Source organism: Phascolarctos cinereus, unplaced genomic scaffold, assembly GCF_003287225.1.
Source record: "Phascolarctos cinereus isolate Bilbo 61053 unplaced genomic scaffold, phaCin_HiC Scaffold_5;HRSCAF=322, whole genome shotgun sequence".
Classification (NCBI taxonomy): domain Eukaryota; kingdom Metazoa; phylum Chordata; class Mammalia; order Diprotodontia; family Phascolarctidae; genus Phascolarctos; species Phascolarctos cinereus.
The window spans coordinates 316,965,978-316,983,253 of record NW_027555958.1 but is presented as its reverse complement, the minus strand read 5'-3'; the positions used below and the strand labels follow the sequence as shown (position 1 = coordinate 316,983,253).

The 17,276-nt window shown below is 37.7% G+C and overlaps 1 protein-coding gene across 3 annotated transcripts in view; it reads right to left on the bottom strand.

The window, feature by feature from the left end:
* VMP1 (vacuole membrane protein 1) overlaps positions 1-17,276 on the bottom strand; it is a 138,919-nt gene that overhangs the window by 8,132 nt on the left and 113,511 nt on the right. For all 3 annotated transcript variants that reach the window (XM_020991832.2, XM_020991833.2, XM_020991834.2), the window contains one exon: positions 13,833-13,894. In XM_020991832.2, the coding sequence (XP_020847491.1) occupies positions 13,833-13,894 (62 nt within the window). The remainder of the gene's footprint in view (positions 1-13,832; positions 13,895-17,276) is intronic.

The following is a 17,276-nucleotide window of genomic DNA, read 5'->3' as shown; positions in this document are numbered from 1 at the left end:
TACTTGTGTTTTTCACAATGCTTAATTTTTCATTCATTTTTTAATCCCAAGTACACACCCAATCCAAGTATGCCTAGAATTCATGGTTACTATTATTTCTATTTTTTTCAAGAAACTTTTCTTGGCTCTTATGTATTCACTTGGTATTTAAAAAATAACAACAAGAAACCATCACAACCTCAATCTGAACCTCTTTCTTGGAGTAAAGATATCAGTCAATATGTTGCAGAAGTCTCCTTGGATTTGTTTAGATTTGTTAGATTCAGTTTGGATTTTTCTGACAGGTTTGAGCTTTATGCCAGTGAACGTCCCATAAAACACAGGGAACAGTCCTTACTAAGAAAACACAGTGAATTCTGATGTTTGCTTACTCTTTTTTTTTTACTTCCCAGAGTAGAAGCACTTAAAAATACCTCCCCCACCCCCCATTTCAAAGGTGTTTATAAAGGTAGAACAATTAAAATGTCTAAGATAAAGACGCAATACAGGCACAAATAAAACAACTTCTCTTGAATGCAAGCTTTGCTCTGACTCTGCTAACAGCTCTTCAAAATACTAGGGTATCAATCAATATTGTCAGACAAACTACAATGGTTTTCCTGAAAAGATGTTCCATAGGATACGTCTGCGTCAATTCAAAGAAAGGCTAAGTCTGTCTTTTCTATTCTACAGAAAAGTCATCATAGCGTCATCACAAATTAGAACTAGAAGAGACCTTGGAGGCTCTCTAGTCCAACGCGTCACCTTACAAAGAGTACACGGAAGCCTGGACGGGCTAAAATATTTGCCCCATGCTATACATGTAACAAAGCTGAATCAAAGCAGAGGACTCAAGTTAAAATCCTCTGGGCCTCAGTTTCCTTATCTGTAAGATATAGAAGTTGAACAAGAGGATTTTTAAAATCCCTTCCCTTCTAACTCTGTGATCCTATGACTGTTTTACAGAGCAACAGGGAGAGCTAAAAACCACAAGTATAGAAGTGATACAGGAATTACATAGAACAGAGTTATTAACTCAATGAATGCTCCTTTGAAAATGCAAGCTGTGCCTTAGCACCTAATGTTTGCAAGACCAGGGGGCAGAACACAGGGGCTGTTACCTAAGTCAAGTCAACAAGCATTTACTAAGTGTCTATGATGTGCCAGCCACTGTGCTAAGAATTGAGGATACAAAGAAGGGCAAAAAACAGTCCCGGCTCTCAAGAAGCTCTCAGTCTAACTGGGAAGACAACATTTAAACTATATCTAATCAAGATGCATACAAGATAAATTGGAGATAATCTCAAAGGGAAGGCACTAGGATTAAGGAGGGTTGGGAAAGACTTGTCACAGAAGGTTGGGCTTCAATCAGAGACTTGGAGGATGCCATTAGAAAGTGGCCCTAAAAACTCTACTAGCTTTAAAATGTTTGTGTTCTTTTAAAAAACAAGTGAAGAGAAGCACTTTTGTTTCTGAAAACTAACCAAACGCTTCTCTCTTTTCCAAAAAAGTTTGAGGCAAAATAACCTGCTAGCAGATCAAATGAATGCATTTAGGAGTCTGGCTAGGGTTTCAGATGCAGACCAGCTAAGTCAGGCCTCTGCCCTTTTCTGGTTTGGTAAGCAGGTTAGAAACATCGCAGAATCCAGTTATTACAAGAATTTGGATTAGATTTCCCCCTTCTACCATTTTCCTCTTTCCCCCCATATGTTCTTTATTTCATCATAAAGAAAACTTATAAAAGTGAGCCCTGTGGCTATGTCCTAATGTTTTAAGGTTTGTTGTTTCCTTTGAAAGAATTCCTATGGTATAGCGGAAAGAACATCGAACTTGTGAGTCAAGAGGGCTGGGTCTGAGTCCTGCTTCTGCCATTTACTAGAAAAGTACCCATGGAAAAGTCTGAGAATCATTTTCTTCAGATAAGGACAGAAATACTTACAGTACCTACTATATACTATGTTCTGCAGGAGAGATTCACCAACTGTGGAGTCTGTATGTGAATATACTTGAGACCCGTAGTTCCTGCTCACTAGGTTATGACTTTTCAACTGCAGCTAAGTCAGCAACCTGCATTTCCTTAGCTAAGTGAAGAAAGCACTCGAATCAAGACTCTGGATGAAGCAAAGGTCTCCTTAATCAGTTGTCTGCTGGTCTGATAAAACTGTTTCACAAGGGAATTAACCCAATAGTGAGCAAAGATACAGGGTTACCTAGTTGCCACTGTGAAAAGTCGCACTCTCCTCACTGAAGATGACCGGTGGGCTCAGAGCTAGCTGAAAGGCACATTAAAGACTCTAGCTCAACCCTTTCAACTCATAAATGAGGAAACTGAGGCCCAGAGAGATTAGTTACATAAGAGTAAAAATAGCAGAAATGGAATCTGAACCTAGATTTTCCTGGCTTCAAATCCTATGTTCTCCCTTTTATACTTACATGCTCTTAGCCCTAAGTACACCAAGTTACATATAAACTAGGCTGGACTTCACAGCACAAGATCTCCCCCTCACTTTTATTTTTCCTTTCTTCTAATTTAACAGGCTTTTCTGAGAGGGAAGGAAAATTTACAGCCAGGAGGTAAACCATGGAAGTCAGAGGTGTTTTAATGGAAATGCTGACAGACCTTTTGCACTGTATTGGCCCTGTTGCGCACCACAGATTATGGAGCTGAAGCCCCACTACAGAACAAATTTATAGCCGATAACCCTGATTTCAAAGCTTTGCAAACCCCATTCTGTTCCTTGAGCATATTTTAATCTTAATCTAAACCCTTCAAAGAGTTAAACTTTCTTCCCTACTCCCCCCCCCCCCCCAGTGATCTAAATGGGTTTAACGGTTAGTATTTTAATGAGTTGTCATTTCCTGTGCAGATAAAGATTCTCACAGTATTTAACCATCCGTTTCCCTGGGGCTCAACCAATACCAGGGTATTATTCATTGTGACTCAGAATGGACCTCAGACTCTTTGCCTGATTCAACTGAGATAGATTACCCTCCAAGTGAAACTGGACTCCCTACCAAGGTAGGACAGACAGCTCAAGAGAGAAAGGGAGGATTTATCATTCAATCTTTCTGAAGATGTCAAATCTGGTTCCCATTAATATTTATGGCCTTATACTCTTAGGGTCTAAATAAAAATATATTACTTCTGTTTAACCCAGAAAAAAAGGAACAAATCAAGAGTTAGTGCTAATAGTAAACACCAACTTGTGTTTCACATATAAGTGCAAGACCCACTTATCTGTGTGTGACTGAATTAAAGCATTAATTTATCTCCTGATCTAGTGAGAATCTACTATTCCATACGGGGTTCCTAATACAGAAAGAAGTTGACTAAAGCCCAGGCACTGACATGATAGTTTAAGGAACTAGTAGCTGAGAAACTCATTTGTTTTTAGGTCAGAAATGCTGTGGTAATTCAAACCAAGGCACCTCACACCCTGAAATGTGAGGTCCAGAAAGGTTATGGACTTGCCCAAGGTTACACATCTGTTTGTTCATCTAGGGGTAAGGGAGTGGGAAATACCCTATTTTACCCTTAAAAGATGTATAGCTTTCACATATGCTTGAGAGTTTGAGTTTATAGTTTCTGGTACCTTTTAAAATGTTGTGATTTAACTGTAAGCTTTAGGATCAAAACATCTTGAATTTCATTTGCATCTGTGCCCCTTTCAAATAATTAAAACCTTCTTTGTGTTAGAGCTAGCCTATTGTGTGCTGTAGGGTATTATAAACACAACACCACGGGTTTCTCAGGACTTTAGGGACAGGCTCCTTCTATGGCTTTATTCAGAGATGCCAGGTGTATTATCGTCCATGCCTAGAACACTTTTAATACAAGCTCTTTCAAAACAAAATTCTTGGTCAACCCTGTTCTTAGCCATTTGGACTTAACTTCTATGAACTTAAAATGAAAGCAAGTCGTCCTTGCTACTGGTAGCAACTCTATGAAACAGGCTCCAATTAGGAAAAAGCCAGAAAATAGAGAAAAGCAGCAAAAGACAAGCATGCAGGCATTTATAAAAGGTAAAGAAAGAACGCAGAGCAAAGCTAGCACTAATAACCAACTGAAAGAAATTGGCGGCCAGAGCAGTAAAGCTCTGTTAAAAATCAACTGAATTCTGTTCTAGGAAATAAAGGTCAGAGATCTTGTGCCAGCTCAACTGGGACGTGGATGAAGGTCAGTTTCTCCCCACCCGGGCTCTGTGGCTAAGTCAGGGGAAGCTACTGCCAGAATGGGAGTTCCTCCTTTGCCTTTCTGACGGTGACCTATCAGAGATGAGCTAGCCAACTAGCAGCCAAAGGACAAGGAAAATACAGAGTATAATCTGCTAAATGGTGAATTTAAAGTGGGATGAGGTACCTAGTTTATTGTGGTGAGACGTCTGATGAGGTGAGAGACAATATGGCCTAGTGGAAAGAGCACTAAATTTGAAAACAGCACCTGGTCCTGCCACTGACTAGCTGTGAGTTGGTACGCAATTCACTCAGCCTCCCTGAGGATGGGCGCTTTCTCTATAAAGTATGGACAATTATACCGGTACTGTTTGCCTCAAAGGGTTGTTGTGAAAAAGCAAAGCACTTCGTAAACTGAAAAGCATCATATAAATGAATTACCATTAATAATAGAATTACTATTATTTAGGGTGAAACTAAGGGAGTTCACACAGGAATTTATCCCCATCTCAGGATAGTCCTGTTACCCCAGAACCCAACTTAGTTGGATGGACACTCAACACTGAGGTGCTCCTGGGAATTAGAAAGGAAGAGAAGACAATTTCTGCTCTCAATGAATGTATGGTTTAAAAGATGAGACAAGCTTAAGAAAGAAATACACTTAAACACAAGTGACAAAAACATACCATATATAAACATACAGAGGATGATGGGATCAGACCTCAGATGATAATGAGAGCAAGAGAGGTATGCAAAAGCATATAAAATAAAATGGGCAAAGCAAAAGGATGGGCTAAATACTAGAGTGACTGAAGCCAGTAAGGGAAGGAGACAGAAGCTTAATTTGGGAAAGGTTTCCTGGTAGAGATGAGGCTTAAGTGAAGTTTTGACAAAGAAGATAAAAACTCTGAGGAGGTTTGGATGAGCTTTTATGTGGGATCTGTTAGTAAGCTTTCTTGTAGTCAGAAAGACACTAGTTAGAGACCACACAAAGACTAGTCACAAATTAACATTACAAGGCAGGGATTCTTAACCTTTTTTGCATCTTGGATGTTTGTGGCAGTCTGGTGAAGCTCATGGACTTCTCAGAATAATGTTTTTAAATGAATAAAATAAAATATATACATTACAAAGGAAAGCTAATCATATTAAATCTATACACACACACACACACACACACACACACACACACACACACACATTTTTTTTTAAGCCCGTAGACCCCAGGATAAGACCTCTTGTTTTGGGAAAACACCCTATTTTTTTTTTATATCTGTATTTGCACACTTTTCCAAACTTAAGATTTCAGAAGAGAATGAAAATCATGACAGTAATCTGTAAGTAAATACATAAACCCAAGTAACTGTGCTAACAAGTACATTTTCACAACCATTTGTATCACTCTGGGATATAAATGAAATATAATACATGAAAACGTTCTCCGTAAATTCAAGGAATGTATGAAATATTCACAGGTAAGTGTGGCATTAGCTGGATGTCTAATGCCAACATATGTTATAAAGAAATAGGATTGTTAAAAAATTATAAACACACACACATATGTATATATGTATATCCAACCAATTTACCTAACTGTTGCTGGCATAGGTACAAAGGTGCAGTGTAACAGCTAAAATTCACCAAAATATATCAACTCAAAACTTCACATTCATAGTGATCCAAGTGGCAAAAGAGATTTCTAACAGGGAACTGGGTTGAGAAATTGACTATAGAATGGGCAAAGTTTGATTTTAAACTTTAGTGTTTCCACATCAGACAGGCAGTTCCTGTTAATGTAAAAATTTTCTGTTTTCTATATTCAACTTAAACTATGAAGGAGAATCAAATTAAAGATCTCTAGGCACTATGTAGAATTTTACAACTTGTCTCTGATCTCAACCTTTCCAATGCTTCTTCCCCTCTGTCCCCATACGTTTCATAACCATCTTCACCCAAAAGGCATTTTATGTTTAGAGGGTGGGTCAAGGGCTGGTAGTAAAAGGCTCACCCAGAACATTCTCAACACTTGCCATGCTGAGAGGACCAAATGATAGACAACATCCAGCTGCAAGCAGCTACTCACTGGTAAGGATGATTTATCTTGCCACAGGCAAACCTCAACCTTTGAGGTCAAACGCAAAAAAGTTACTCAACAGTACTAGAAGGCCAAGGAGAGACTGGAACATTCTGTATGTGGTTTAAAGTCCCTCCTCCTTCCTCCACTCCCCACCCTTTCCATGTTCAATGATTAAGTTATGGAAACAGTTTCTTGGTATGGTAAAATAAAACTGTGGACTTTGTCTTCCAATAAGATCTTGGCAACCTGACAATGTGCCAGTGTTCTGCATATGCTATACTTCGAGTAATATCCCTACAATTTTGTTCTGGAAAATTCTACTCTACATTTAAATTTTGGAAACCTGCGCTGTTTCCACCACCATTTCAAAGCCGAATCTGCATGTGTTCTCTAAGATAATACCCAATGATCTTCCCATGAACATTCTTGCTAAAGAAGGCTTGAGAATCATGCTGAAAGATTTTAAGAGGATCCTTATATCTGAAACAATGTGATCCGTGATACAGGTCATAGATATTATCCTTTGACCACATCTGTGCCAGGTAAATAATGTCAGTGCCCACCCATGTTTGGAAATGAGTTCAGTACCCCTCTCCTTTCCTTCTAACACTCCAGACTGATTAAATTCCCTTGGGGGGTGTTAAATGGGCGTTCTTCCACACTATTCATTTGGCAGTATAGTGAATACACTCTTGTGGTAGGCGAGAGTTCAGGTATTTTTTCATTTGCTAATGAAAAGACTTCATTTCAACTGCAGAAATAACAGAGACCAATACTGGATTTCAGAATTTCACATGTGAGATATCAGCAAAAGAGAAAATCTACCTTCAGCACCTACCAAGAAGGATTTAGTTTTCCATGAGGAAGGTTTCTCTTCCCAGAACCCCTCTCATGACAGGTAACACTACAGTTAGCACTCTATGGTAGAGAAATCAGTGTCAAAGAGACAAAGAATAACCCAAGTTTCAATGCCTCCTACCTCTCAGTACAGAGTTGGTAGACTAGAGGTATGGAATAAGAAGTTTTCACATGTGGCCAGCGTGCTGATCTGTTGATTTATTTTGCTTGGCTATACTTATTTATTACTGGGGAGGAGGAGGGAAGAGGGGTGTGTTGGTGGTGGGGTAGGGTAGGAGGGACAATGGGAAGTGGCAATTACATTAAAAAAAATCAATAAAAAAAAAGTCAGGTTCTGATCTGTCCACCAGCTTCATCTCATCTCCCATTCACCAAACTGGCTTCTTTGGGGCTACTCCTTAACTTCCTTAGCTATTCCTTGCCTTTTCTGGGTATATAACTGGATTCAATACAGCCAAGTCTTGATTTTTTTGGAAAGCTCAGTGTCAGTTTATTAACCTGGGCACAAGTTCCCTGCCCCACATGAACAGAAATAGCCCCTCAAATCAAATATATGATTATAATGAAGACACCTTTCTCCAACCTAATGACACCAATTTACTTTCTAGATAGATATTCCAAAGAAATTGAATCCCTCATATTTGTCTGCTTAGATATGTACAAAGAGATTGTTCATCCTCACATCTATAAAATCTCTCTATATATGCTCTTAGAACTGGCTTTTGTAGACAATTTCTTTTTAAAAATTAACTACCATATATGCTGGAAGGCCAGCTAAAGGTGTCTCAAACATTACATTTAGTTCTGGTCACTTCTCACTTTAAGAACACAAACTTTGTAGGCCAGATATTTTCTTCTTTACTTTGCATGGTATTCAGCATATCATAAAATTATATGTTCACCTAGGAACATCAGAGATATGATTAATGTTATTCATTACAAAATGTCAATGGTTAATTTTTTCCCCTGCCACCTGGAGGGAATGGGAAGCTAGAAGTCCGTATACAGCATGCCCTTGGTATACCTTGGAGACATGCATATTCAGATGATGAACTAAGTAAGACTGACAGCCTATGCTTTTTTTCCTTTTTTTCCCTTTTTCTCTCCTAGAACAGCCCCCTTTACCAATACTTTAGCCTTCCAATGACTGCATGTTCTCTCCTGTGCCTATCAGTAGTAAAACTTGTTTCAGGAAAAGGTTTGATATGCTCTTGACAGCTAATTACAAATTTAAGACCCTTCTAGGGGGACATTTATATTTTAAGCCTCATCTCCTAACTTTCATTCCATTAAAAGAATTTTTGGCATTAGGCAAGAAGGTCCTAGAACCATAAAGGACTGGATCTTAAGATAGTACCTAGCCCAATCACCCCCATCTTACAGATGAGACAAGTGTTTTTTTTTGGACTGAGGGCCTTCCTATCCCCCTGCCCTCTCAAAAGAAGATTCAAAAGAAGTAGCCTATTTACTTAACCAAACCTTAATAGTGTTCCCTTTGACTTTTCAGAGTGACAAATAGATGACCACAATGCATGTATACAGGATGATGGTAGCTAATTTTCATAGGGTTTACTGCTGCAATCAAATAAAACTTATAAAAAAGTTAACCTAATACATATTTTAGTGATCTGCATAATCATTGTATAGTTATGCTAAGCTTTTCAAACTTTTGTGGTGATTGTAATCAGTACTACTTTTACAGAACCAAATCAATTTCTTTTCATTTTGTTAGTTTTCTGGTTAACTCAAATCATAAAGGCGAAGGGTATCCCTTAATAACAACACAATCCTTTGGGTCATTAGACAATTAAGCATGTTAAAAGACAAAATTCCTAGTTCCAATGCCCTGTGCTTTGTATACTTCTGTCTGACCAATCCTTTTCTAAGCATCATCACAAGCCATGTCTAACTACCCTTCTAGACCATAAAGTTTCAGCCTGCCTGGGGATGTGCAGGAGGAGGCTTGAGAGGGAAAGAATAAGACAAGTGGTACACAGGCCAGTAAAATGGTACAGAAGAATCAGATCTGATGTCTAGCATCTGAGATTCTCAAGGCAGTATGATGGGGAACAGCCAGTTGATGAATGGCTCTTGATGCTGGGACAGGAAATGGTGGCCCATCACTTATAAAGTTCAACCTCTCTGGGTGGGAAAGGTTTGGGGGAATAGAGGGAATAAAAGATTACCACATCACTCCTTCTGATCTATTCCTGCCTTTCTTGCTAAAACAGGGGTTTTAACCTTAGTTTATTTTTTTTTTGATGAGGGACCTTTTTTAGCAGTGTGGTAAAGCTTATATATGAACTCCTCAGACTGTTTGGAAATGCATAAAATAAAGTTCTTAGAATTACAAAGGCAATCAAGTATACTGAAATACAGTTATCAATATACTGTTTTTAAAAGACCACAGACAAGAAGTTAAGAAGCCTTGCCCTAAAATAAAAGGCTCATCTCCAGCACTAACCTTAGGCAGAATGCAATTTCACAGCAAAGAAAAGATTCCTTTCCTCTCCAAAATATATCTCCCCACCTATATTCTTTTACTTCAAATCTCTTTTATAGGATACAAAGTCTTTCAAAATGCAGCCGCTTCAGAGTTAAAATACTGTCGTAAATTACTTTTAGTTCAAGTATGAATTAAGTTATCAGATCCCTTCAGAGTAATTATAAGGACTTAAGACAACTGGAAGGCATACTGCACCCTGAGAAGAGCAGGGAAAGGGAAAAGTGATGCCACTGAAGGGGAAAATGGACATTAGAAACAAATCTCACCCACTGTTCAATTTTGCTATAGTCTGCACTGTTTTATCTCCAGCAGAGCCAGACAGGCAGAAGTTGTACACAGAAGGAACTTTTTGCACTGTGTGGGACAGTCATGCAAGCTTAAATCTTACTGTGATTTTAACTGTGGGAATTGTGGTTCTGGTTGTGCTGTTGGGCAGGGGCTGGCCAAACCTGGTGGCCAAAATTATTTTTTCACATCAGAGGCTAGACTGAGATTATATAAAGCAAAAGTGTTATCACTCTATCTGGCTCTCCCTTATTCGTGAGACTGACTTTCTTCTCTAACTTTGTCTTGGTGCACTGCATTCTCTTTTCTAATCTGAACTGATAACTGGTTTTCCATTGTTTGAACATTCATTTCTCTCTATTATGCCTTTAAGTGTTTTCCATTGAAGTGTGGGAATTATCATGCAAAAGATGTGTGCTAAGCTAACCAATCTGTATTAGTTTACACAAAGATTTTTAGTAGGAATGAAGAGATGATATTTTCTCTGTATTACCAAGGATTAATACCTTTGCCAGCGCCTAAAACTTGCAATATAACCTAAGTGATGAAGTAATTAGTCTTTGCTTTTACTAAAATACAAATTTTGTCTAATAAATGTAGAATGAGATAAGGGGGAAAACATAAATGAATCCTCAGAAGTGAAGTATCCAACAGATTTGAGATTACCCAAGGGGAGAGCGTGTGAGGGTGACTTGGAAAGACAATTTTATTCAAGAGTGTTCTACTATCACATTTTATAGGCATTATTTTCAATAAGCTCAGTACTCTATCTGGTAATAAAAACAAGCAGACTATTTCCTCATTTTCCTTTCTGGAAGAGAACACTTCATCTACTTGTCAGAGTTAGGTCAAGGATATGAAATCACAAGCTCAGGCCTCCTAATAACTCATCTTCTCTGCATCAACTTAATCTCTAGTCTGGGCATCAGTAAGGCTGCTCACTAATTTTTAACATTTATGTTTTTAAAAATCTCAGAAAAGTCAACTGTTTTAAACCAGATTGATGGAGAGAATGCGATTTTAAAATGCTATTACTGCCTTAAAGATTAAAAAGATATTGTCTGTAATTCAGTAGTGAAGGACTAAGTTGAGCAGCCAAGTCCGGTTGTTTATAATGTTTTATATACTACGGAGCAAAAAGATTGATGAGGTAATCCCAGCAGACAGTGCTGGGGAAAACTTGAGGATACCAGGACATTCCGACATCTGACTCCTGAGAACATAGTTAAACCATGACATCAGCCATCTAATTTAATAAAAATCTGATCTAGTAAAGTCTTGAATATGTTAAAGCAACTTGATGAAAAACGATCTCCGGACAGCAGGAACACTAGATATTTTAGGGGATGGGAAGTATGGGGGCAGGGAGAGAACTACTACTAGTACGGAAAAGCATTCTCAAATGGAACTGAGTATCAGATGTGTTGGTCTAAGGATGAAGATAGATTTGATCAACTTGATTCTACACAAATTCGGGGAAGCAGCATAATATATATGTTTTAGAAACACAGCATCAGTTAGGGAAAGCCTAGGCACTACCAATGATTTGTTTAATGATGTATGGCAAGTTACCTCTGCCTTTTTAATTTATGAGAAATGGATCACAACAGCTTTGTCCATATGACTCTCACAAATGTGGTTAGGATAATAATTCTGTCAGTACAAAATACGTAGCAGTTATTTATTTTGTATGACTATCTGGTAAGAGATTGTGACGTAAAATACCAACAAATGCCTTCCCTTTGTGGGTCTCTCCCACTAGGCTGTTCTTTCTCCCATTAGAATGTGAGTTCCTTGAGGCCAAGGACCATGTTTTTGCCTTTCTTTGTATCTCCCAGTGCTTAGCACAGTACTTAGCACATCGTAGGTACTTGATAAAAGCTTGCTGACTTAATTGTGACAACAGCAGAAAAAACCTGGATGTCACATCCCTCCTTCACATGTATAAGCTGCAGGTACTTCAGGGTTTTATAATCAGGCAGAACAACAATTCCCTGAAAACATAAGACGGTGCTTTCTTTGTGCAAAAAAAAAAAAGCATGGGCTTGACTACTAGAGAGAATAACTTGAATGGGCGAGAAAATTCACCTTCCTCCTTTCTAAAGTGAGCTAGTATACTCGTAAACTCTTTTCTGTGGAGCAAGGTTATTAATTCCATACCATCTTCTCTTTACAGAGAACCAGCCATTAAAGATCTCATAATACCCTGGACCCCAACTTCAAGACAGGTACATGTACCAATGAATACAAGTATTGTTAAGTACTTCCCAAAATGATCTAATATTGAAAAAAAGTTAATGTACAAATTATAATCCATGCTTCTAACCAGCAGCTTGGGGAGTAATAAATCTGATGATAAATCTGAAAAAAATTCCCAAGTACACTGCTCCTCAGACATGCCTTGTGAAACACAACTTTTACTTCTATATATTAAAAGTTACATTTTTTACGTAGTCAGCATTTCCAGAAATACATGGTTCATAAATTGCTTTCAAGAAAGTAATTTTTTCCTAGAAAGACTTACACAAAATGATGCAAACTGAAGTGAGAAGAACCAGGAGACCATCATACATAGTAACAGCAATATTGTATGATGATCAACTGTGAATGACTTAGCTACTCTCAGCAAGACAATGATTTGAGGCAATTTCAAGGGACTCATGATAAAAAAATGCTTTCCACCTCAGAGAAACAACTGATGGAATCTGAATGCAGACCAAGCACACTATTTTTCACTTTTTTTTTCCCTTTTGGGTCTGTGTCTTCTTTCACAAATGACTAACAGAAATGTTTTCCATGATTGGACATGTATAATTTATATCAAATTGCTTACTATCTCAAGGAAGGGAGAGGGAAGGGAGCAAGAAAATTTGGAATTCAAAATCTGAGAAAAAAATGTTAAAAATTGTCTTTACATGTTAATTGGGGGGAAATATTATTTATCTAAAAAAAAAGAGTAAGTTTTTAAGATGACTGCATTCACCTCTAAATACTATTTTCATTTCAATTGCATAGGCCAGGCCAGATGAAAAACGAACTATTCAACTGAACAAAATGAGAGTTTTCTATGCTGTTTTATCAAAATTAAGCCTATATTACAGTAATAGAGTCACTTAGACCATACACTGAAGTTGGTTTGGCTTACTTCCTAATGTTAAAGACTGGAAAATAAAAGTATCTGTTCGGGAAAGACATAGTTTATCTTCTAAAAATTAATAAGAATTTTCAATGTTGTCCCAAAGTAGTACTGTTATGTGACACACAGAAGCCTTTTCAAACAAGGCCACATTTTAGAATTTTTTCATTTATTTTATTTGTACCTACTGTCTAGCACAGTGCCTACTATATAGCAGGCACTTAAAAAATCCTTGTTGATTAATAACTAGTTAACATGTTACATTACAAAATTTATTAAGAAAAATGGGTGCGGGAAAAGGAGCTAGATTCATATGTTACAAACCTAAGTTCCTCTTTCTCTGGAATGATACAGGTTTTATAATTTTGTAATTATAAAACATACACAAACCTTCAAGATTTTTTCAAATATAATTTATGACTAGAAGAATAAGTAGCCAGATTAAATGTAAACAAAGGCCATGTGAATTCCACACTACTCTGCCATGGGACAAAAGGGGATAGGAGCTCAAAGTCTAAAGTCACCAACTCAACTAGTATTTAGTATTCATTTTAATAATATTTATTGAGTGCAAAGTACCATAGTAGGTGTTGTGGGCAACACAAAGAAGAATAAAAATTAAGTCCTTGCCCTCACAAAGCTTATAGCCTAGTAAAAAATACGAGCCACGTATACAACAACATAATCAGTTCTTTGTCAAAAGCCTTTTGCAATTCCAGAAATAAAAGATTTTCTCAAAGACATTATCTCATTTCAACCTCCTGCGTGTTTCCTTTCATTCAAACAGAAAAGATACTATTAGTTTTATAATTACTCACCCAATGAGAGCCACCATCTGTTCCACTATGTGTTTGCTGAAAGTTATAATAACGAAGAGTTTCTGTAAGAAAGAAAACTTTGGTCAAAGGAATATTTACTCTATCAAAAGACACAGTATCACAATTCCCAATGCTTTATGCTAGCACTATTCAAAGGCAAGAATCCTCCCAAGGACTTTTCCAACTCTTCTTTTTAAATAACATAACAGGCAAAAATAAATATGGTCAAGTGCTACCTATCTATGATTTTTCATTTTACTCTTAATATTTCCACATTCTAAGAATTTTTTCCCCAAGCATAATGCTAGGAAACTTCTTTCCAAGCCTCATCAAGCTTATAACCATATCTGGATGGGAAAACATGAGTCATGAAACCAAAGACTGGAAAGAGTTTTTGCTGGACATTTCAGAATTATTTTGATATATTCCTTGAATGAAATGTATCATTAAACCAGTGTTCTCCAAGGTGAAAACTTGTACCCCTAGTGGGCCATGGCATGACTCCTAATTAAAGGATGGGAATGTGGGTTACATCCTACCCCTACACAAACAAAATTCCAGTTGCCCCCCTTTACTTATTATCACCCAACATTCCCTCACTCCAACCTCTCTTGCTGCTGGCCTCCCATGGCTATGCAAGCTCCCAGTCTCTGTCTCCTCTTTTGATCCTGGAACTACAACCTAACCATGATGGTATAACCACACCAAAAGCAGCTAAATTCCCCTTGTCCCTAGTGTACCCACATCCTGTCCCCCAGATCACCTCCTGGCATTCCTCAGTGGGCTTTGTGCTCTTGAGCACTGATTGACTCCTGAGTAAGAGCCCTGCCTCCTGTTTTGTTTTAAATGGGATTAAAAGTGAGTCACACAGGAAGAGGATGCATGGATAAGCTGTGATCTGCACTGCACCTATTATTACACTCTCCCCTCCCAAACCCTGCACCCCTCTAAACTTTCCTATTTCTGTTGAGGGCACCACTATCCTTTTAGTCACTCAGATTCACAACCTCAGTGTCATCTTTGACTTCTCACTCTCCCTCACACCACACATCCAATCATCTGGTAATTCTCATTCATTTTATATTCACAACATCTCTCAGATCTATTCTCCAACCATTAGTTACAACTCTCATTCAGATCTTTATCACCTTTTACCTGGACTACTACAGAGCCTCCTAATTTGTCTCTCTGCCTCAATTCTCTTACCACTCTAATACATGCTGTACCCTCTTACAAAATGGCATTTCTAAAGCACAAGTCTATTATCACTCCCCTGTTCAAACTCCAGTGGTTCTCTATTGACTTTAGGAGATAAGAGGGCCTAATTTACCATCACAAACACTTGGGCCCCAAGTGATGAGGTATGGGACTGGTTTTTATTTAGTCTGAAAGAACATGCAAAGAACTCATATCCAAGCCTAGAAACAGTCCAATCAACTCCTCTTCCCCTTGTGTAGCTCTGCATTACTTAAATTCAATTCATGCGCAAGTCAAGACATCACTTGTGATGTCACAGGTCCTCTTTGAGAATGAAGGATGAACAACAACAACAATGACACTTAGGATCAAATATTTCATCTTTCTTTAACTTTTATTTTGTGTATAGTAGTATATGTGTATATACATATGTATAAATGTGTATGCATATATATATACACACACATACATACATACATACATACACATTTGTGAATAAGTAAATACACGTATATTGGGGGTGCATGCCTAGAAAAGTTTGAAGCCTACTGCATTAAATGACTAGACACAGGGTGCTGAATGGCTCACCTCTGAAGTACCAACTTGTCACAGGATATCCAGATTATGGATGTAATCTAAGTGCCTTGATAAATCATACAAGTCCAATCCAGGGCCTTTACAACACTAGACTGGAGTACGGGTCTCCTTGACTGAGGAAATGTTAGGAATCACTAACAATTACCCCAGGATTTCTAGACTCATACTCTAAACCAGTTTGGACTCATGCGTATAGATGACATTCATCCTTCTAAGGTATGTGACATGGACCATAGGAAATGTTTACTACTTGTTACATGTGACAGGAAGATATACAAAGGTGAAATGATACATTATTAGGCCATTTAGTAGAATTAGTCCTGGTTTGGTGAATACTGAATTTTAATGATAGGTGTTTTCCTACAACCATTCCCGATGGTCCACCTTAGACCTAGTGAGAGTAATTCTAGATTTCTACATTATACTCTTAGTATATGCTAGAATGATAAAAGTGTGTCATTCTGAGACTAAAATAAGCTTGCCAATTATTAAAAACAAAAAATCCCTTGCAAATTCATAAAAAATGTTTTACTAGCTTGTCCAAGCATAAGATGTCTTTTTTATCTTCTCAGTAGAAATCTTCATCCACTCCATATCAGAGATTATTTTTAAGGATGGATTAGCATATACTTGTTACACAGAGAAAACAATTAGTATAATAATAGAGTTTTAAAATCTGTCCTAGAAATGAATAATAAATTATATACACATAAACTATAAAACTCCCTTTACCAATGAAAATTAGCACCTGTTCAGCAATTTATAGTCTTAGATAACTGCTTGGTACACTGAGATTAAGTGGATAGTTCTATAGCTGACTTTACAAGTCTATATGCTTGCTTATTATGCAAAAATACCAGATGATTACTGGAAGGATGTTGACTTTTATCAACTAAGGCATATAAGTGGTGATATCACACAAAAAAAGGAGATTATGGGTTGAATGAAGATCATTTATGTGAAAAAGCATTAATGGAGACTTTCTGGTACATTAGAAGACAGCTAAATAGAGCAAAAAATCTTCTACTAATAAACATACTTAATGGTCTTGCTACTCAATTTTACTATCACAAGTCTATTCTATTGTCATTTCTTAACATTCAAAATACAGTGAGATATCCAGATTATTGCACAATTTAATCTCTCAAATACAACACAGTATTTTCTCTTTCTTTACAGCAGCCTGAAAATACATTGTGCTGGGTACAACAAAACAATGTCTCAGACAGGGAACAGTATGTGTCTCCCAGAGTCTCTCAGGTTTGAGGTCCAAGTGGGGTTACTACAAAATAAACAAAATTGGGAAAAAAGCACCCCAAACAGCCACACTCAACCACATAAAAGTACACATGCCACATGGGAAAGGGAGTGGGAGTGGGGGAGAAAGAGGGATCAGAAGGCACAAACTAATGGAAGCTAAGAGGTCTGCAAACTGCAGAGCAAGAAGCAGTCTTGAAAGGTTCTTAGTGAACTGCTAATTAGGTCAAAACCCTTATTCTGACCCCTGACTAGGAGAAAGTCAATGGCTGTCCTCAAGGGTCCACTGAACAAGCAGAGAACAGAAAGGAAAGAGGCATCCTTCCCTGACATGGTAAATAGCTAAGCCAACTGGTATTTTTCAGGACAGGGATTACAGCTGGCAAAAGACAA